General features: G+C 49.9%; 1 protein-coding gene and 1 long non-coding RNA gene across 4 annotated transcripts; one reads left to right on the top strand and one right to left on the bottom strand.

Moving 5' to 3' along the window:
• The first annotated feature begins 18 nt into the window (after positions 1-18).
• Positions 19-16,670, top strand: LOC123383360. 2 transcript variants are annotated; one of them, XR_006593017.1, is made up of 3 exons: positions 19-122; positions 209-411; positions 16,539-16,670. It is a non-coding gene; the product is annotated as an uncharacterized LOC123383360 (long non-coding RNA). The 2 variants fall into 2 exon arrangements; XR_006593016.1 differs by lacking the exon at positions 16,539-16,670 and having other exon boundaries at positions 209-2,912.
• TAFAZZIN (tafazzin, phospholipid-lysophospholipid transacylase) lies at positions 8,835-20,482 on the bottom strand. Of its 2 annotated transcripts, none has more exons than XM_019824496.2 (10): positions 20,016-20,482; positions 19,719-19,847; positions 18,676-18,721; positions 18,346-18,431; positions 10,979-11,059; positions 10,867-10,908; positions 10,580-10,642; positions 10,333-10,439; positions 9,834-9,911; positions 8,835-9,687 (listed from the first exon to the last, which is right to left on the bottom strand). In XM_019824496.2, exons 1-10 carry the CDS (start codon positions 20,122-20,124, stop codon positions 9,586-9,588), a joined length of 843 nt encoding a protein of 280 aa, XP_019680055.1. In that variant the 5' UTR covers positions 20,125-20,482; the 3' UTR covers positions 8,835-9,585. The 2 variants fall into 2 exon arrangements, with proteins under 2 accessions (XP_019680055.1, XP_004001069.1); XM_004001020.5 differs by having other exon boundaries at positions 10,333-10,385; positions 20,016-20,477.
• Positions 20,483-21,691: the final 1,209 nt, after the last annotated feature.

The raw sequence follows: 21,691 nt of genomic DNA, 5'->3' as shown, positions 1-21,691 counted from the left end.
CACTGATTGGCTGGGCGTGTCTCCGGGTGCGCACGCTCCAAGTGGGAAAGGAGGCAGGGCCGAGCTCTGCCGGCTCCTGGTTCCCATCGCGAGTTAGGGCGGGGCTGGGACGGCTCCGCTTGGTAGGTCTTCACACGCAGGGCTTCGCGTCTCTCGGTTTTAATATTCCTTCCGCTTAAAATTGCAAGAGTGCTTTCTTTTCCTGCAGATGGATTCTGCTTCAGACAGATGAGGAGAGAAGAGGGCCCCGGATAACATCCAGAGGAACCCCAGCACTTAAAATGGGCAGGGAGTAGGGGGGTCCAGAAGAGATCGGAGGAGTATCCAGGAGGAGGGGAAAACCCAGGGAGAAGCGTGGTTTCAAGGACACCAAGCTGAACAATGTCAGAGTTAACTGCTGCCAGGAAGCAGGTAAGATGAGGATAGAAAACTGTTTCTTGGACTTAGCAACAACTGGAAACTTTGGCAAGAACGATGTCAATGGGAGGAAGGAGACACGGTCGTTAAGTTGTCTTTTCTCGAAGTTTCCTTTAAAGAGAGGAAAGAGACAGAGTGACAGCTAGAGTCAGAAGATGGGAGACACCGCCTAAAACGAATTGGAAGACTTTTATCTTTTTCTGTGCCATGTTCGGTTTCTCAGACTGGTGACTATTAGAAACAAGCAGACAAAAAAACCTGGTAGCTGTAATCAGTGAAGTCCCGTTAGGGATATGTACACCGATTTATTTAGGAGGAAATGAACTGATGGCTGCAACTTAGTTTGAAATGCACCAAAAATAAAGTGGAGGGAAGTGTGGCTACAGAGATAGGTTTGTGATAAAGCCAACAGTGGTAAAATGTTAATGGCACAACCTAGGGGTGGATCTACAGGTGGGCATTGTAAGCTTTTTTTGACCTTGCTGTATGTACTGGATGTAATGGTGACCCCTTGAAATTCATGTTCATCCGATGAACTTGTAACGTGACCTTATTTGGAAATAGGATCTTTGCAAATGTGATCAAGATAAGGTCATGGTGGATTCATGTGGGCTCTAAATCCAATGACTAGTATCTTTATAAGAAGAGGAAAATTTGGACACAGAGACAGACACACAGGGAAGAAGGCCGTGTGACAATGGAGACAGATTAGAGTATTACAGCCGTAAGCCAAGGAACCCCTGGACTGGCCACAAGCTGGAAAAGGCAGGAAGGTTTCCTCCCTAGGGCTTTCAGAGGGAGCATGGACCTGCCTGTACCTTGATTTTGGACTTGGAACCTCCAGGACTGGGAGAGAAGTTTCTGTCGTCTTAAGTCTGCCAATTTATGGTGATCTGTTACGGCAGCCCTAGGAAACTAATACACTATATGTGTGACATTTTTCATAACAAAAATTGAGAAGAAAGTTTGATAATGCCTATTGTCAGCAAGGATGTTAGGAGATAGAGTCTCACCTACACAGTGGTAAGAGTGTCAGTTGGTAGAACCAATTTGGTGGATAATTTGGCAGCATCTAACAAGCTGAAAAATGTATATGACCCTCAACCAAGCAATTTTCCTCATACGGGTCCATTCAACAGAAATACTCACCTGAGCCGGGAGACGCACATGCAAAAAGGTCTGCTGAGGCACCATTTGTGGTTGCAATAAGCCGGGCGCTCATGATTGGACAGCGAGACACTATGTCCAGACACCGCTGCCCTTCAAACACCCAGGCCAGCTCACTGATTACCTCTGCTCGTCAGAGAAACTGCTTAAGAGATTGTAGTCATGGTCGTCACGAGCGTGGCTCCGACTAGGACAGTGGCAGTTGAGCCTAGAGAGAGGAGGTGGACTTGATAGGACATGGTTGAGGAAGACAGTGTCCGAAGGTGACTCTTGGGTCTCTCAGTTGAGGACTGAGAGACGGAGTCAACCAGGGACAGTTAAATTTGGGGTGTTGTGGGGCCCCCAAGTGGCCATGTTCAGGCCAGCTGAGGGGAGACGTTTGCACTGGAGCTTTACTTTATCCCCAGAAGCCCCAGTGCCATGATTTGATTTTAATTTTTTTAAGGTTTATTTATTTTTGAGAGAGAGCTTGAGTGGGGGAGGAGCACAGAGAGGCGGAGGCACAGAATCCGAAGCAGGCTCCAGGCTCTGAGCTGTCAGCACAGAGCCCGACGTGGGGCTCAAACTCACAAACCATGAGATCATGACCTGAGCCGAAGTCGGACGCTCAACCGACTGAGCCACCCAGCGCCCCCATCTGATTTTTTGTTAAGCGGCTGATCTGGCTGTGGTAAGCAGAGCAGACTAGAGGGGATGAGAGCACTAGCAGAGACCAAGAGGAGGCTGTCACGTCTCTGGGACGGAGAGGATGGGAGCTTGGCAAGAGTAATGGAGGGGCAGAGAGAGAAGGCTAGACAGACCAGAGGCTGCTGCCTCAGCGTTGGTCTAGGACTGATGTTTTGACCAGGTGTCATGATGCCAGCATGGGGGCAGGGGTCCTGGGAGCATTGGAACTGAGAAGTTGGAGCCAGAGCCAGAGCTGGGGCAGCCAGGGAGACGAGGGACCAGCACACAGCACGACCCTGGGACTCAGCTGCATTCCCTCGTTTGGTCACTCACGGAAGTCCTGGAGAGCCTGCCTGGGCTGGCACCCAGTGGTGAAAGAAACGAGGTCGAGGTCCCTAAATGGCATCGCAGTGTGGTGAAGTCCTCCAGGCTCAGCACAGACCCATCAAGGGCCATATTTTGGGAGGAAAGTTCTAGAATGGTGCCACAGGAGCAGAAGGTATCAAGGGAAAGGGATGGATGCCTTGGGGACCAGGAGAGTGGTGACACAGAGTGATAAGAGGAACCACTGGCCATGAGCAAACTGAAGAATACAAAAAGAGCTGTTTAAATAAATTTTGAAGGCAATGACTTTCTTGCAAATGCGACGTTGCCAGCCAGCAGTCTCTTGCTGAAATGCTTTCATCCTTAGGGGGGAAGGTTGCTTGTGGCTGCTTTTATTCCTCTGAGTTGTCAGGGGTCCTTGGAGTGGTGACCCTCGAGGCTTCCTAAAGCACTTGCTATGGGGCAGGCACTGAGTCAGATTTGGACCCCACCCCCCCCCCCCAAGTTCCCAATCCAGTCTGGTCTAGAGAAGATGCAGGACAGCAGGACATGACACAGGCTGATGGATGTTCAAAACGGGGAGGGATGAGGCTGGGAGGGAGGCACAGAGAGGGGCACCTGCTTGAGGCTGCTCTGACCAGGAGGTGACATCTAAGCTGAGTCACTCACACTAAATTGACAGCACCAATGAGCATCTTCTCTCTGTGGGCTTCCTCCACCTTTACGGTAAAAACTTCAATAATTCGGGGCGCCTGGGTGGTTCAGTCGTTAGGCGTCCAACTTCGGCTCAGGTCAGGATCTCGCGGTTCGTGAGTTCGAGCCCTGCGTCGGGCTCTGTGCTGACAGCTTGGAGCCTGGAGCCTGCTTCGGATTCTGTGTCTCCGTCTCTCTGCCCTTCCCCTACTCATATTCTCTCTCTCTCTCTCTCTCTCTCTCTCTCTCTCTCTCTCTCTCTCTCAAAAGTAAATAAATGTTAAAAAAATTAAAAAAAATTTTTTTAACTTCAATAATTCATTAGAACCCTTCTGGGCCCTCATCATCCCTATGTCTTCTTAAATTGTTTTATTTTTTTAAATGTTTATTTATTTAGTTTGATAGAGAGAAGAGGGGGAGAGCATGAGCAGGGAAGGGGCAGAGGTAGAGGGAGACAGAAACTCCCAAGCAGGCTCCATGCTGTCAGCACAGAGCCCAATGCGGGGCTCGAACTCCTGAGCTGTGAGATCATGACCTGAGCTGAAATCAAGCTTAAGTGACTGGGCCACCCAGGCTCCCCTTCTTAAATTGTTTAATAGAATATTGGACATGAAGCAAGACGTGTAATATCTATATGCTACACAGGTTACATATGTGTTACATGTATATGTGTCACCTGTTATATGTTACCTGTATATGAAGCATACAATAAAAGGAATCCTCATAAACCCTGCCCCAGACTTCACAGGCCACTGCCAACTCCTTGGCAGGAATCTGGGTCCCCACATCCCATTTTCCTGCCTCCCCACAGAAGTCCTTGCTAGCCTGAATTTGGTATTTGCCGTTCTCTGCTTTTTCTTAGTAGGTTGACCACGTATATATGTGCCCATGTGTCTAATGCCTGCACTCCTCTCTAATCACCTCCATCTCATTTCCACCGAAGTGAGCCCGGACCTGACTTTTGTGGTCATCACTTTGGTCCTGATCATTTTGCTAATTGCATTAACCTGTTCCAGCTGTTATGATAAAATACCACAGACCGGCGGCTTGTAAACAGCAGAGATTTATAGCTCACAGCTCTGGAGGCCAGGAGTCCGAGACCGGGGTTCCAGCAGGGTGGGGCGAGGGCCCTCTTCCAGGTTGCGGGCCTTGATTGTATCCTCACCTGGTGGAAAGGGCCGGGGAGCTCTCTGGGGCCCCTTGGGGGGCACTAATCCCAATCGTGAGGGTTCCACCCTAAAGACCTAAGCACCTCCTTGCACCCTGCCTTAATACCATTAGGACACTAGGTTTCAATGTATGAACTTGGTGTAGGATGACACAAACACTCAGACCATGGCACCAGTTAAGCATGCATCTCTAAATATGATGGCTTTGTTTTGTCTATTTGGGGACTTCATGTAAGTGAAATTATTCAGTATTATATTTTGCATCATGATTGCTCAAGAATGGGAGGTTAATGCGAATCATTGCATGATAGCAGTACTGCTGCGTGGCATTCCCCTGGATAAATATTCTGCCAGTGATTGAGGCCTTCCCTGGTGACGGACATCTGAGTGGTTTCCTACCCTGGTTAGTATGGCTAACGGTGCTGCCTGCAGTTATGTATATATGTCTTGTGGTGCACATGCATGTGCATTCCGGTGGGCACACACCTAGGTGGAGAATGGCCAGGTCATACGGTATATGTACCGGGTTGAATAACATCCCTCAAAATTCACGCCCACCTGGAACGTCAGAATGGGACCTTATCTGGAAATAGGGTCTTTATAAATGTAATTACTTAAGATGAGGTCATGCTGGATGAGTTAGAGCAAGCCCTAAGCCAATGGCTGGGGCCTTTTTAGGAAGAGAAAAAGGGGCGCACAGACTCACAGAAGGTCACATGGAGGTGAAGGCAGAGATCAGGGTGACTTTTCTAGGAGCCAAGGGACACCAAGGACCGCTGGCCACCACCGGAGGCTAGGAGGCGGGCGGGAACGGATTCGCCCTCAGAGCCCTCAGAAGGAAACAACCCTGCCCACGCCTTGACCCCGGACTTCTGGCCTCCAGAACCAGGAGAGAATACAGCTGTGTTGTTTTAAGCCCCCTCAGCTTGTGGTACTTTGTTACTGTGGCTACAGGAAACTCACGTAGTATATATATTTTCAGCCCTGCCCGTTGTGTTTCCTCTCCTGTGAAATGCCTGTTCTGTCCATCTTCCCATGTTTCTGTTGCATTGTTGATCTTTTTCTTGTTGATTTATGAGGATTTATGAGCTCTTTACATATTCTGCATAGGGCCCTGTGTTGCTTATGTGTGTTACAAATCGCTTCCCTTTTCACTCTCTTTTTAAAAAAAAAAAATTTTTAAGTAGGCTCCAGGCCCAATGTGGGGCTCAAACCCACGACCCTGAAATCAAGAGTCAGGTGGTCCACCAACTGAGCCAGCCAGGTACCTCCCACCCCTTTTCACTCTCCTAATGATGTTTTCTGATGAACCAAACTTCTTAATTTTCAAAAGTCAAATTTACCATTTTTTCCTTTATGATTAATGTTTTTAATTTCCTGTTTAAGAAACCTTTCCCTGCCTCCAAGATTATGGAAATATTCTCCTACATTCCCTTCTAGAAGTTGTCTTGTTTTTCACACTTTTATGGATAGTGTGAAGGTAGGGGTCAACTTTCTTTTTTTCCATAAAGATGTCCAATTGTCCCAGTACTGTTTATTGAGACAAACATCCTTTTACCCAGTGTCTTGAAAGAGTGCTTTTGGGGGATAAGAAGCGTCTATGCGGCTGTGGATCAGCTTCGGGGTCTCCATGCCATGCCAGTGGTCCATCTGTCTATCCAACACCACAGTGTCTCAAGCACCATAGCTTCATACTAAACTCTGACACCTGCTCATTCTTCTCTTTCAAGAGGCTCTTCTCGGGCCATTGTGCTTGCATATAAACTTTAGAATCAACTTATTATATTGATCAGATTATTTCTAAAATCTTGATTATTTAGGGGCGCCTGGGTGGCTCAGTCGGTTAAGCGTCCGACTCTTAATTTCGGCTCAGGTCATGATCTCGCGGTTGGTGGGTTTGAGCCCCACATCGGGCTCCGCACTGCTGTGGCGGAGCCTGCTTGGGATTCTCTCTCTCCCTCTCTCTCTCTCTTTCTGTGCCTCCCTCTCTCCCTTTCTCTCTTCTCTCAAAATAAATAAATATACATTTAAAATCTTGAGTTTTAAATTTTTTTTTCAACGTTTATTTATTTTTTGGGGACAGAGAGAGAGAGCATGAACGGGGGAGGGGCAGAGAGAGAGGGAGACACAGAATCGGAAACAGGCTCCAGGCTCTGAGCCATCAGCCCAGAGCCCGACGCGGGGCTCGAACTCACGGACCGCGAGATCGTGATCTGGCTGAAGTCGGACGCTTAACCGACTGCGCCACCCAGGCGCCCCTAAAATCTTGAGTTTTAAAATTGTGGTAAGGGGTGCCCGGGTGGCTGTCGGTTAAGCATCTGACTCTTGATTTTGGCTCAGGTCATGATTTCATGGTTTGTGGGTTTGAGCCCCACATCGGGCTCTGAGCTCACAGTGCAGAGCCTGCTTGGGATTCTGTCTCTGCCCCTTCCCCACTTGCTTGTGCACACACAAGCTCTCTCAAAAGTAAACTTAAAAAAAAAGGAAAGTTCCCTCCTATTTATAGTTTGCTAAAATTTTTTTAAACTATGAATACTCTATCAAGTACTCTTTCTGTATCTATTGAAATAACCACATGCGTTTTTTTCCCTTTATTTGGTTAATACGGTGAATGGTATTTGTAGATTTCACAATCACAGGACAAGCCAAATTAAAAAAAAAATTTTTTTTACATTTATTTTTGAGAGACAGAGTGAGACAGATCGCAACAGGGGAGGGGAAGACAGAGGAGAGGACACAGAATCTGAAGCAGGCTCCAGGCTCCGAGTAAGAGTTCGGCACAGAGCCCGATGTGGGGCTCGAACCCACGAACCATGAGATCATGACCTGAGCCGCCCAGGCACCCTGCCAAATTTTGCCGTGAACCTAAAACTACTCTGAAAAATAATTTGTATGAAAAAACCTAATTGCAGAAACATCTATATGGTAAATATCTGTAGTTGTTTGTTCAAATGGACATATATGAAAAAGTGGTATTACATTTGGACCTGCAAATGGAAATTAGCCAACAGTATGTGTCCCTCCCCACAAGTGATTTTTTTCCTTTCTGGTTACTTTAAAAAAACCTTTGGGGCGCCTGGGGCAACTTCATGATCTCGAGGTTTGTGAGTTCGAGCCCCGCATCAGGCTGTTTGCTGATCGGCTGGGAGCCTGGAGCCTGCTTCGGATTCTATGTCTTCTCTCTGTCCCTCCCATGCTCATGCTCATGCTCATGCTCTGTCTCTCAATGATAAATAAACGTTAAAAGAAATATATATATATAAAAAAAAAAACCTTTTGGCACTCCTTTTTTTAAAAAAATGTTTATTTTGGGGTTCCTGGGCAGCTCAGTTAGTTAAGCGTCCGACTTCAGCTCAGGTCATGATTTCACAGTTCCTGAGTTTGAAACCCACGCCGGGCTCTGTGCTGACCGGTCAGAGCCTGGAGCCTGCTTCAGATTCTGTGTCTCCCTCTCTGTCCCTGCGTTGCTCGTGCTCTCTCTCTCCCCCCTCTCAAAGAATAAACATTGAAAAATTATTCATTTTGAGAGAGTGCATGCAAGCGGGGGCAGGGCAGAGAGAGAACCCCAAGCAGGCTCTGCGCTGTCAGTGCAGAGCCAGATGCAGGGCTCAATCCCACAAACAGGGAGACCATGATCTGAACTGAAATGAAGAGACGCTTAACCGACTGAGCCACCCTGGTGCCCCCAAACCTCTTACTTTGAAATAAGTAGATTCACACACAATTGCCGTCCTGATCAGGTTCTACCTTTTTTTTCTTCCACATTTCTATTATTTTGCATATTGTTTGACCCTGTCAATTTCAGAAGTTCCCACAGGTTTCAACCTGTTCTTGTTCCTGCTGACGTTAAGTACAATGCTTCATTTCCCTCTATGTTTGGTGATCTTTGTGAAGTCTTCTGGGTTGAGTTTAACTTGTGGATGAACTGGAGACCTAAACCGAGCTCACTTTCCTGCAGAGGATTTGCTTTTGCTTGTACAGAGCGCCTCCACCCGTCTTTGCTCCTTTCAAGGGTCTCCGGCTCCAGCAAGGTGTCCCGCTTCCCACCTCCCCTCAAAGCACTTGTGGCTCGTGGAGGCTTGCTGGGCCCTTTGGAGACCTCCTCCCGCCTGGAAACAAGCCTGGGGAGGATTCTATTGCTATCTGCTGCTTCTTACCTTACTCGATTCAGCTTTGGAAGCAAGTCCATTAGCTTCGCTCTGCCTCCTTTGCAAAATGAGATTAATCCCTACTTTTGCAAGGTTGTTATGCGGATTACAGGTAACGACTGAAGTTTTACGTGACTGGTGCACACTGAGAGCTTGATGCCCATCTGCTCAAGGGCCCTGGTTGTTCTAAGGGTCCAGCCTTCCAGCAGGTCACCTCCCCCCATCCCCACCCTTATGACGAGGCCAGAGGGAAAACACGACACAGATGCTTTATTGGCTACAAAACATGAAAACCCAGGCCCCAGGGGTCTCTGGTGATGCCAGGGAGGTGGAAAAGACAGAGCAGTTGCTGGGCCCCGGCACACGGGTGAGTGGTTGGGTCTCGGGCCCTTGCCGCAGGCTCCATCCAGCTGGATTTCACTTCCAGCAAAAGGCTGCCCTTCTGCTCGCGGCGCGGAGCTGGGCCCTGCCTGAGGACCCCACGCCTGTGGGAAGTGTGGGCGGAAGGAAGAGGTGGCCGACGGCCGTCCCTGAGGACGTGCTGAGGCAGCTCCTGGATCGGGCCTATCGGGTGGATGCCAAGCCAAGGGCCTCATGAAGTCCTGTGCGGACCTCTGGCCTGGCCACCTGCCCCCCTTCAAGTACCCTCCGTCCTGACGCCAGCCCTGGGAGAGGAAGGAGGTCCCTGCCGAAATTTTTTCCTCCTCTCGTGGCCAAGTGGGAGGAGTAGCTGAAACCCTTCCTTCAACCGAAGCAGCTCAGAGCAGAGGGAATGCTCACCAGCTGGGACATGATCCCTGTTTGGGGTTGTGCACAAATCTGTCTAAAAGAACATATCTGCTCAAAACATCAGTCCGTCCCCCAGTTCAGCTCTGTGCAGGGCAAGAGCCTGGAGACAGCGCTGGCGGCCGGCAGCCGGTGGCCAGGGCCTGGGTGGGAGCTGCCTCTGTCCCAGGCCTGGGGGCCAGCCGCCCCCTTGCAGGAGGAAGTGAGGGCACCGTCTATCTCCTGGGCTGCAGGTGGCCGTGCAGCTGCTCCGCCTGGACCTTCAGGCGCTGGAATTCTTCCTGGATGAAGTCCGTCAGAGCTTTGCGCATCTCCACCTGAGGGGAAGGACTCAGGCTGGCCTGCGGCCCTCAGGGAGCTCTGCCCAGGAGCCCTGGGAGGCTGAGGGTGCCGGGAGAGGCTAAGACAGCTGCCGGGTGGCAAAGGGAAGTGGGGGGGCGGGCAGGGCAGAGAGACAACTCACGGCCGACTTGTTCTCTGCCCGGAGCCGTTCAAGTACAGGCACGGCGCTGAAGGGCTTCCCGATCAGCACGGTGATTTTCTGCAGGGAGACCAGCCACCAGTGGGTGACAGAAACAGGGAGAGTGCCCACAGCCATGGCCCAACCACCCCAGATAGCGAGGAGCCAAGTCCTTCCCCTAACTTGCTGCATGCTCCCTCACGGCCACTCTCCCTCTTTAAGACAAAGTGGCCAGGCTCAGTGCCATTCAAATCCTGTGGTCCATGCTCTGAACATCCTGTCTTATCCAAACCCCAGGGCTCGCCGCCTCCACCCACCCTGATTTCTTTTGCTCTCCTTCTACTGGCCTTGGTGCCAGGAAGTCCCTCTCTCTCTGTTCCACTCGGTCCCCCTGCTGCAGCTTCAAGCTCAGCTCCTGAATCTGGCCTCAGCAGTGCTGAGGGGGAGACACGACGCACACAGTAGACAGACAGACACACGAAGGTCAACAGCCCCTACACACCTGTCCAAAGCGGGGGAAGTAGGGCGGGCTGTTAGGAAGGACATCATTCATTCCTGCAGCACAGTGGACAGAGGCCAGGAAGCGGGCATGGGGTGGAGCACGGTGACCTGGGAACAGATGGAGCCCCGGCCCCCTACCCCAGAGGCCCTCTCCCTGCCAGCCAGGGGAAACCCCCAAGACCTAGGGAAGCCCCTCCTCTCCCGCCCCCACACCCAGGCCACAGCCTTGGCCCAAGACAGGTGCTCACCGACATGCCACAGTGGCAGGATGACAGGGTTGAGATGACACTCGGCAATCAGACGTCCGATTCCTGCCCCGGGGAGAGGCGGGAACATCAGCAAGGGCACAGCTTCAGCGCCAGCCTACAGCCAGGCCACCCCTGCCGTCTTCCAGTTAAAACCAACTCCCCTGGTCCAGCTCCTCTGCCAGTCGAGCCCTCGTCTCAGCACCTGCCCCCTTCCCACTACAACCAACACACCCATCTGCCCCATCTGCCACCGTCCGACCCAGCCACACGAGGCCAGCAGTGCCTACCCCACTTGAAGCGTAGGAACTCAGAGCTCATGTTCACTTTCCCTGTGGAGAGAGAGGACAGAGATGAGGCTTGGCAGCTGGCGCGGTGTGCAACCCCGCCAACTGTACTGACCTTCCGGGAAGATGTGCACCCAGTCCCCATGGTTGAGCTTCTCCAAAATGAAGTCCATTCCCTTCTGGTAGACACCGTCTCCTGCCAAGAGAAGGCATGCGCCATCGGTCCCCGTTCTCTCGGGGCTCCCTCCTTCCCCTGGGAACGAAGCAGCAGCTCAAGGACTTCCTCATCCTCCACCACACCATCCAGTGGACATCCTCCGAGAACTCTCTGGGGACTCAGCCCCGGTTGCGCTGTGCCCTCGACATCCTTTGTTCAGAATATTCTCTAAACTACCTGTCATGTGCAAGGCAGCATCGTTGTCTCAGTCTCCAACTGAAATTCTTAACTGGCGATTCCCTCACCAGTCTGCACCCCACCTTCTACCTGTTGGCCCCACCACAGCCTCGGGCACTGCACCACAGACACCCACAGAATGCGTCCTTGTGGGCTCCTGGATCTGCTCAGCATTCTCCTTGCCCTCCCTCCCTCTCCAGCTCCTGCAGCCTGCTTTCTCCTTGGGACGCACCAGCCTTGTGGCGAGCCTCCCATCTGCTGCCCCTGGCCCAGAGGGCACTGCTGGAGCAAACCAAGTCTACTCACGATCTCCAGCCTTGCTTGGGCCCAGAATCCTGGACAGCAACCCTTTCCTGGGGTCTTGGCACAGCCATCCCTCCTGGGCCTCCCTGCCCTGCCTGAGCCCTCGGCCACCGCCATCCCTCCCTTCTGCTGACCCCTTCACTCCTCACAGGGCTCTGCTCCCTCTGAAACTAGTCTCTCAGTTATCGAGATCTCTTGGAAAAGGGAGAACATTTGATGGAACACAGTGTCGCTAAGGGTTGGGAAAAACTCAGACTGGCTAGGCTGAGAGAAGGGGAGTGGAGCTGCCCTAAGGCTAATAACACTCACCTTGGAGACACCTGGGGACCATGACACTAGACCCAGGTGGCCTGGCATTTGCAGCAACACAGACACACATACCTAATGCTATATACTGGCTTTCAACTGGGAGTCCCTCGGAGACCACTGTGACCACACATACTAAGAATCTCCTCGATCTTGTCCATATCGTGGACAGTGACAGACAGACTTATCGAGTAGGGAAAGCCATATCATATAGAGGAGGAGACACACATTGGGACTATGTCAGGCCAGTTCACCAAGAAATGGACTTTTAACCTGTTCTCTGCAAAGCCGAGTCTTTACAAGGTGCTAGTGAGGCATCCAGGGGTCTCAACCCAACCCAATTGGGACCTGGCCTGGCAGCTTCTTCACGGGCTGGAATTGAGGAGCAATCACCCACCACAGCTTCTCAGGGCATTGTGAGAGCACTGGCTCCCCTACTTCGGGTAGCATTAACTGGTAGGGGGTGGGCTTCAGAGGTGTCATCTCCTTCTGAGCCGCTGGTGCAACTGCACCCAGCTTGAAATAAAAATTCATACTAAACTACAATGCTCCCAAATTTTTGAGACACAGCAAAAGCAGTTCTAAGAAGGAAATGTATAGTGATACAGGCCTATCTGAAGAAACATGAAAAATCTCAAATAAACACTCTAATTTTATACCTAAAAGAACTAGAAGAAGAAAAACAAAGCCCAAAGTTAGAAGAAAATAATAAAGACCAGAATGGCGGGGCGCCTGGGTGGCTCGGTCAGTTGGGTATCCGACTTCGGCTCAGGTCATGATCTCATGGTTCATGGGTTCAGGCCCTGTGTTGTACTCTGTGCTGACAGCTCGGAGCCTGGAGCCTGCTTCGGATTCTGTGTCTCCCTCTCTCTCTGCCCCTCTCCTGTTCCCGCTTTGTCTCTCTCTCTCTCAAAATAAATAAACATTAATAAAAAAAAAAAGACAGAGAGGACCCAAATAAATAAAATCAGAAATGAAAGATGAGAAATAACAACTGATACCACAGATACACAAAGGATTCTAAGAAGGGCGCCTGAGTGGCTCAGTCAGTTAAGCATCCAATTGCTGATTTCAGCTCAGGTCGTGGTCCCAGGGTTGTGGGATCAAGCCTCACATCAAGCTCCACGCTGCTGGTGTGGAGCCTGCTTCAGATGCTCTATCTCTCTTTCTCTCTGCCCCTCCCCTGCTTGTGTGCCCTCTCTCTCTCTCTGTCAAAATAAATAAATTAAAAAAATTTTTAAATATATTTAACAAAGGATTATAAGAGACTACTATGAAAAATTATATGCCAACAAATTGGACAACCCAGAAGAAATGGATACATGCCTAGGCACACAGTCTTTCAAAACAGAATCAGGAACAAATAGAAAAGCTGAACAGGCCGACTACTAGTGACTGATTATTTGAATCTATAATCCAAAAACTCCCAACAAACGAAAGTCCAAGACCAGATGGATTCACAGGTGAACTCTGTCAAACGTTTAAAGAAGAGCTGATACCTATTCTCCTCAAACAATTCCAAAAAATATAAGAGGAAGGAAAGCTTCCAAATACATTCTACAAGGCCAGCATGACCCTGATACCCAAACCAGACAAAGACATTACAAAAAAAAGAGAAAACTATAGGCCGATATCCCTGATGATGGTAAATGCAAAAATCCTCAACAAAATATCTGGAAACCAAAATTCAACAACGTATTCAAAGGATCATTCACCACAATCGAGTGGTATTTATTCCAGGGATGCAAAGATGGTTCAAATATGCGCAAATCAATCAACGTAATACACCACATTAACAAGATGAAGGATAAGAACCCCATGATCATCTCAATAGATGCAGAAAAAGCATTTGACAAAATGCAACATCTGTTCATGATAAAAACCTCAAGAAAGTCGGTTCAGAGGGAACATACTTCAACATAATAAAGGCCTTCTATATGAAAATCCCCCAGCAAACATCGTCCTCCATGGGGAAAAACTGAGACCTTTTCTCTGAAGGCCAGGATCAAGACAACAATGTCACTCTCACCACTTTTATTCAACATAGTAGTGGGAGTCCTAGCCACAAAAATCAGACAAGAAAAAGAAATAAGAGACATCCACGTTGGTAAGGAAGAAAGTAAGTTGTCTCTATTTGCAGATGACGTGATACTACATGTAGAAAACTCTAAAGACTCCACCAAGAACTGTTAGAACTAATAAACGGAATTCAGTAAAGCTGCAGGATACAAAATTAACACATAGAATCCGTTGCATTTCTATACACTAATAACAAACTAGCAGAAAGAGAAATTAAGACAACAATTCTATTTACAGTTCTACCAAAAAGAACAAAATACCTAGGAATACACTTAACCACGGAGGTAAAAGACTTGTACTCTGAAAACTACAAAACACTGATGAAAGAAATTGATGATGACACAAACAAATTGGAAGATATTCCATGCTCATGGATTGAAGGAATTAATATTGTTCCAACATCTATATGACCCTAGTCTACAGATTCAATGCAATCTATATCAAAATACCAACAGCATTTTTCACAAAACTAGAACAAATAATCCTAAAATTTGTATGAAACCACAAAAGACACCAAATAGCCAAAGCTATCTTGAAGCAGCACAATCCCAGATTTCAAGAGATACTGCAAACCTGTAGTAATCAGAGCAGTATGGCACAAAAACACATACAGATCAAGAGAACAGATCAGAGAGCCCAGATATAAATCCAAGCTTATGTGATCAATTAATCTACAACAAAGGAGGTAAGAATACACAATGGGGAAAAGACAATCTCTTCAACAAATAGTGCTGGGAAAACTGGGCAGCTACATGCAAAAGAATGAAACGGGACCACTTTCTATCACTATACACAAAAATAAACTCAAAATGGACTAAAGACCTGAATGTGAGACCTGAAACTGTAAAACTCCTAGAAGAAAACATAGGCAGTAATCTCTTTGTCACTGGCCTTAGCAACCTTTTTCTAGATATATCTCCTCAGAGAAGGGAAATAAAAGCAAAAATAACTCTTGCGACTACGTCAAAATCAAAGGCTTTTGTACAGCACAGCAAAGGAAACCATCAACGAAACGAAAAGGCAACCTACTGAATGGGAGAAGACATTTGCAAATGATATTTCCAATAACGGGTTAATATCCAAACATCCAAACTGTGTAAAGAACCTACACAACACCAAAAAAATCAAATAATCCAATTTACAAAGCTAGACATTTCTCTAAAGACGACATCCAGATGGCCAACAGACCCGTGGAAAGATGCTCAACATCACTCACCATCAGGGAACTATAACTCAAAACCACGATGAGAGATCACCTCACAGCTGTCAGAATGGCTTGTATCAAAAAGACAAGAAATAACAAGTGTTGGCAAGGACGTGGAGAAAAAGGAACCCTCATGCACTGTTGGCGGGAATGTAAATTGGTACAGCCGCTGTGGAAAACAGTATGGAGCTTCCTCAAAAAAATAAAAATAAAAATAGGGGCACCAGGGTGGCTCAGTCTGTTAAGCATTTGACTCTTGATTTTGGTTCAGGTAGTGATCTCATGGTTCTTGAGTTTGAGCCATATGTTGGGCTCTGTACTACAGTGAAGAGCCTGCTTGGGATTCTTTCTCTCTCTCTCCCTCCCTCCTTCCCTCCCTCTCTCTCTCTCTCTCTCTGTCCCTCTCACTGCCCCCCCTTCTCACTAGCTTTCTCTCTCTCTCTCTCTCAAAAAACATTAACAATAAAAATAGCATATGATCCAGTAATTCCACTCCTATTAACCAAAGAAAACAAAAACACTAATTTGAAAAGATATGCACCCCTGCTCATTGCAGCTTTACAATAGGCAAGATAGGGAAACAATCCTTGTGTCTATCGACAGATGAATGAATAAAGATGCAGTGTATACGTAGACACAGGCACACACAGACACACACAGACACACACGCACACAGACATATACACTCAGTGGAAAATTACTCAGCCATAAAAAAAGAATGAGATCTTGCCATCTGCAACAACATGGATAGACCTAAAGGGTATCATGCTAAGTGAAATAATTCAGAAAAAAATAAGTACCATATGATTTCACTTGTGTGGAATATCAAAATCAAAACAAATGGATAAACAAAGAAAAAGCAGAAACAGACCCATAAATACAGAGAACAAATTGAGGTTGCCAGAGGGGCAGGGGTGGAGGGATGGGCAAAATCGATGAAGGAGAGTGGGACATACAGCCTCCCAGCTATGGGATGAATAGAAGTCATGTAGATGGAAGGCACAGCATAGGCAATATAGTCAATGGTGTTGTGATAGTGTTGTATGGTCACAAAATTCACACTTGTGAGTACAGCATAATGTACAGAGCTCCAATCACTGTGTTGTACACGTGAAACTAATGTAACACGTGTCAACTATAGTTCAATGAAAAAAGAAAAAAGAAAAGCTTGTACAACACCACTTCCATACTTCATGTCATATCATAAGGCCTATGCTGGGGGGATGGAATGTTCTAGAATACAAAAGCCAAGCATGCCAGATACTTCCTTTGCTTTACCACGTGAGCTCTTGGCTGCACATCGAATACGTTTAATAAACAACCTGTCCCTGCCCACCTTCTCTCACTCAAAGTGCTTAGCACTAAGATTTTCTTTTCGGTTTTTAATAGTGCAATAACACTTGGATGCAGACCAAAAGAAGAACAAGACAAGAATTGGACATGGAAGGGGCCTGACCGGCTCAGTCAGAAGAGCATGTGACTCTTGATCTTGGCGTCATGAGTTCAAGCCCCATGTTGGGTATAGAGATTCCTCAAAAAAGAATAAACTTTAAATATAGCAAATGGGGGTGCCTGGGTGGCTGTCGCTTAAGCGTCCGACTTCGGCTCGGGTCACGGTGTCACGGCTTGTGAGAACTGGGTTGGGCTCTGCGCTGACAGCACAAAGCCCGCTTCAGATCCTCTGCCCCCCTCTCTCTGCCCCTCCCCAGCTTGTGCATGCTCTCTCTCTCAAATAAACATTAAAAATAACAAATAAATAAGTAAAACATTTCAGAAACGTGCACACGGAAGACGTCTGGGCGAGCGTGCAGAAGAGAGGACCTGAGGCTCAGGGACGGGAGTATCCGAGCAGAGTCCCCATGTCCGAGAGCGGGGTGTGGTAAACAAGACCATGGTCGCTAGCCACAACACTGTAGCTTCCGCTTGTGTTTTAGAGAAATGAAGTCGCCTCCAAAGGCAGCAGCAAGAGCAAGCGCTCAAGGCAGCTGTGTGCCTAGAGTAGATCTCAGGGCCTGGAGGAGTGCGCATTAAAAGCCCTTGACTGAGGTAACTTCATTGCATTTGACCACATTTCACTTTGACCAGAAACAGGACACTTTGCTGCCTTGGTGGCTTGTCTCTCCTTCTGTGCTCTGAGGTGCCATCCGGGCCCCTGCTCTCTGTCTGTTCTCCCTCTCTGCCATCTCTCCTCTACTTTTGCCACTTTGTCACCGACTGGGTCCCCAACACCTTCTCAAGTGCTCTTCTGCGTTCCAGAACCGCACATCCCACTGCCTCCGGGACTGCTCCCCTCCTCGGGGGACGGCCTCCTCACATGAAACACGTGCACAGCGGAACTCCCCTCCCCTCCCAACCCCCACACTGCATTCCCTTCATCCCCTCCTCCCAGTGGCTCAGTGTCAGATGTCACCAAGAGTCACCTGTGGGCTGTCTTCTCCTCCCCCCTCCACCATAGCCAATCTATCAACAAGTCCCGTCAACTCTGCGTCCAGAGTGCTGCCCTTGTCCAGCTGTCTGTAGTGGCCCCCAGAGGCCCGCTACCATGCTCTGCTGCCAGGATCACTGAGATAGCCCCTCATCCGGCTCCCTGCCTCTACTGGGCTCTGCTCGCAGCCACCAGCCATGCTGAAGCCAGGGTGCTCTCTGGGAAGAACAGATTTGGAAGCACATCACTACCCAGATGACAGAACAGAGTCCAACATTCTTCACATGATTGTTCTGGAACCTTCACATCTGTCACACCCTCACCTCGCAAGCCTGGTTGTTACCCCAAAGCCTGCAGCGCCCATCACAGACCGATGACGCTGCAGTGCCATCAGCAGGTCTCTTAGCAACACCCTTGAGGGAAGAGGCTGTGGCCAATGCCTCGTGACTTCTAATGCCAGAGCCCTGGCTTCACACAACCCTTAGGCAGTCCCAGAGCATGAGTGCTCCCCAAGAAGCCATCGCTCCTCCGGCAGCCACTGCCACGTCTGCAGCAGCCACGCAATACCACTGGGACTCACACCAGTGGAGCAGCGGCTCCTGGCTCCCTTTGTTCCCAGGCTGTGTGTCCTAGCTGGGTCCCTCCACGCCCAGTGCTGCTAAGCCAGAAGCACTAGCCACAGTCCCCGTTGCAAATAAAGCCCAAAAAGGCCCCAGAAGTGCCTCCCTGCATCTACTCGCCCACGGACCCCTCCTTGGAGGCTCAGCTCACCTCGGCACACAGGCACACACTTGCCCAAGCTGAAGAAGCGGGAGTGTAGTTCTCTGGTGAAGCAGATGTCTGCAGCCGCGGGGGTCCTGAAGAAGGGACAGACGCAGTCATCCCTGGCTCCTGCACCCTAATGCCCTGCCGTCCCCCCAGCATGGCGCCTGACATCAGTGGCGATGTGGAAACACGGCACAGGAGGGCCTGTGGAACCCCACCCCGTGCCCTGCCTGTACTGCTGGACGCCGCCTCCTGGGCAGAGCAGGAGGAGGGCAAATCTGGGCAGAGACGGGTGAGGCCTGCCAGGCCCACTGCGAGGGGCCCATTCCTCCTCACCAACGCATCAACTTCAGGTTCCAGATGTGGCGGAGTTTCAGGATCCCTAGAGAAGGAAAGGCTTCATGACCCAACCTGCCTTGTCCGCAGGGAGCATCTTGTTCGCTCCCAGTTTCAGGAAATGAGGAACAAGGGCAGCAGCTCTACCATTTGTGCCCAAAGTGCCATGTTACAGACCCTTGGGCTGGACCCTCAGGTTGTCCCTGACTCGTTCTTCTCTCCCACCCCAACCCATATCTTAACAGTCACATCTGGCCTGCCTACCACACTGACATATTTTGACACTGTGTATTCTTGTACACTCGTCCCCCCACTGTTAGCGCCACCACCCGAGTGCAGGTTACTGAACGGCTCTAAAGCCTCCTTGTTGGCCTCCAGGGATCTGCCTGTGGCAACGTACAGACCCTTCTCTGCCTGATGGCCAGGGTGAGCTCGGAAAGGCTGCAATTTGACCAACTGACTTCCCGTGATAGTCTGACCTGCAGTCATCCGTACAGGCCCTGGGCACCCCCTGAGCCAGCCATTTGGGTTACTGGAGACTATGAAGTCAGCAGAGCAGGAACTTCTAGGTGGCGAAGTGGGCTCCCAAATGAGGGGAGTTGAAAGGTACAAACTCAGCCTGGAACAAACCTGGAACCAGGACGCAGGTCTCCCAGCCTGTAGCCTAGACTCTCCTTGCCAGGACACCCTATGGTTCTCAGATGTGTTCCACTACTCTGTGGGACCTTCAATGGTTTACAGAGGATAGAGGGTTCCACTGGCCTGATGCATCAAACTAAAGAGGCCGTCACATCTTGCCCTGCAGTCACTCCCCCACTTGCTCATTCCCTCCAAATTTCTGAGGCCATCTCCAAATCGTGTTCCGAGAGGATACCGACCGGGCCACAAATCGTATTTTGACTCCTGGGGCAGGACACCCCAGAAACAGGAGTGCCAGAGCTATGTACAGAGCCCTGTGAGAAGGGAGTTTGTTCTGCTTTTGTTTGGCGCCCTCCCGGGGTCTCTCCATGCTTCCCTGTGCCCAGAACACTGGTGCCAGGTACCCCAGAGATGAGGGTCATCCATGCAGGACTGGTGATTGGAAACAGTGATGAGGGGCGTGGCTGGGCCTCGGTTCTCGATGAGCTCGTACAGCACCTCCTTGTTGTGGACGGTGAGGTGGTTCATGTACTCTGGGGGGAGAGACGGACAGTGGGGAGGGGTCTTGGCCTCGCTGTCCCTGGGGCCCAGGGCTCCCCCCAGCCAAACTAGCCCCGGCCCGCACCCACAACCCCGAACCCCAACTCTGGCTGGGCGTGGACAGCCGTGGCCGACCCTGCCTCGGCTTCAGGCCCACTCACTGGTCCAGAAGCAGCTGTAGGTGCCCACCAGGCCCATGACGACGCTGCTGGCCAGGGTCCAGGTGAACGGCGGCACCGCGGGGAACGGCCATTTCACACGTAGGGGCATCTCCCCCACCCAGACCGAGCTCCCCCGCTCCGCCCCAGGCGGCCTGGCGCTTCCCCGGCCACGGGGCAGCCTGGAGCGGGGGGCGCTCTAGATCTGTCTCCTCAGCCGCGGGGGAACTGGGTCCCTGACAGGCCCGCGCCACACACGGGCGCCGCGGCTCCGCGCGACCGGGGACTCGACCAAGGTCACCTCGCAGGTCAGGCCAGAGCCGGCCCGGCCCGACCTCTCGCCACAGACCAGCCGCCACCGGGGTCAGGAGCCAGGGGGCCCAGGGAGAAGCGAGAGGGGCCGGCGGCGGCACCCAGGCGCCCCGCGCCCCGGCCGGAAAGCGAGCCAGCGACGGGGCCCGGCTCCCGGCTGCCTGTCGCAAAACGCTCTCAGGCCGCTTGACGGCAGCGTGGGCGGGCCCGCGGGCTGCGTCGCCCCGCCCCGCTCCAGCGCGAGGTGGAGTCCCGGCCGCTGGAGTGCGCGCCTCCTTTTTGTCCCCTTAATTCGGGCACAGAAAGGTCCGGGAGGCAATTTGGGCTACGCAGCACAATTAGCCGACACCGCTAAAGGTCGGAGCTGGCGGGGACCTTACTTTCGCTTTTTTCCCCTTTATTTTTATGGAGGCAAAATTTATATAACGGAATTCGCCGTTTTGTGGTATTTTGATACCGATTTCTGCTATATACCGTATTTTATATATACAACATATATACGATGTTATACATGTTACATTATATAATTTTAAAGGATTAAAATAGTACAGATTTGTACCATATGTGTAGATGTAATATGTAATGTATATGCAGCAACATATGGCATATAATAAAAGAAATACTCTGCGTAATATATGTAATATAGTATTTTATGTCAGTACATTCCCAGTGCCGTCAACCACTATCTCTAACTAGTTACAAAACATGTTTATCACCCTGGAAGAAAGCCTTATGTCTGTTAAACAGTCTTTTTGTTTTGTTTTTATAACTTTTTAAAAAAAATTTTAACGTTTATTTATTTTTGAGAGAAAGAGAGAGAGCACGTGCAGGGGAGGGGAAGAGAGAGAGGGAGACCCAGAATCGGAAGCAGGCTCCAGGCTCTGAGCTGTCAGCACAGAGCCTGACGTGGGGCTCGAACTCACCAGCGGTGAGATCATGACCTGAGCCAAAGTTGCATGCTTAACCAACTGAGCCACCCAGGTGTTCCTATTCCTTTTTTTTTTTTTTTAATGTTAATTTACTTTTGAGAGACAGCGAGAGACAGAGTGCAAGTGGGACAGGGGCAGAGAAAGAGAGGGACACACAGAGTCCAAAGCAGGCTCCAGACTCTGAGCTGTCAGCACAGAGCCCAGTGAGGGGCTTGAATTCGCAAACTGTGAGATCATGACCTGAGCCAATGTCGGATGCTTAACCAACTGAACCACCCAGGCGCCCCTTTTTAATTTAAGTATGTTCTACACCCACCATGAGGCTTGAACTCACCACCCTGAGATCAAGAGTCACATGGTGCACTTAGGAGTCAACCAGACACCCGTGTTTTTTAAATTTTGAAGCACAGTTTTATTGATTTTTAAAAATGCTTCTGG

This window comes from Felis catus, chromosome X (assembly GCF_018350175.1).
Source record: "Felis catus isolate Fca126 chromosome X, F.catus_Fca126_mat1.0, whole genome shotgun sequence".
Lineage (NCBI taxonomy): Eukaryota > Metazoa > Chordata > Mammalia > Carnivora > Felidae > Felis > Felis catus.
Note: the sequence above shows the minus strand (reverse complement) of the source record. Positions and strands in the feature narration are given on the sequence as shown.

Coding starts and splice junctions, on each gene's coding strand:
- TAFAZZIN (XM_019824496.2), bottom strand. CDS start 20,124: ATGCCCCTACGTGTGAAATGGCCGTTCCCCGCGGTGCCGCCGTTCACC. Junction 19,848..20,015: donor CTACAGCTGCTTCTGGACCA/GTGAGTGGGCCT, acceptor CTCTCCCCCCAG/AGTACATGAACCACCTCACC. Junction 10,440..10,579: donor CCTGCCACTGTGGCATGTCG/GTGAGCACCTGT, acceptor ATCTGTTCCCAG/GTCACCGTGCTCCACCCCAT.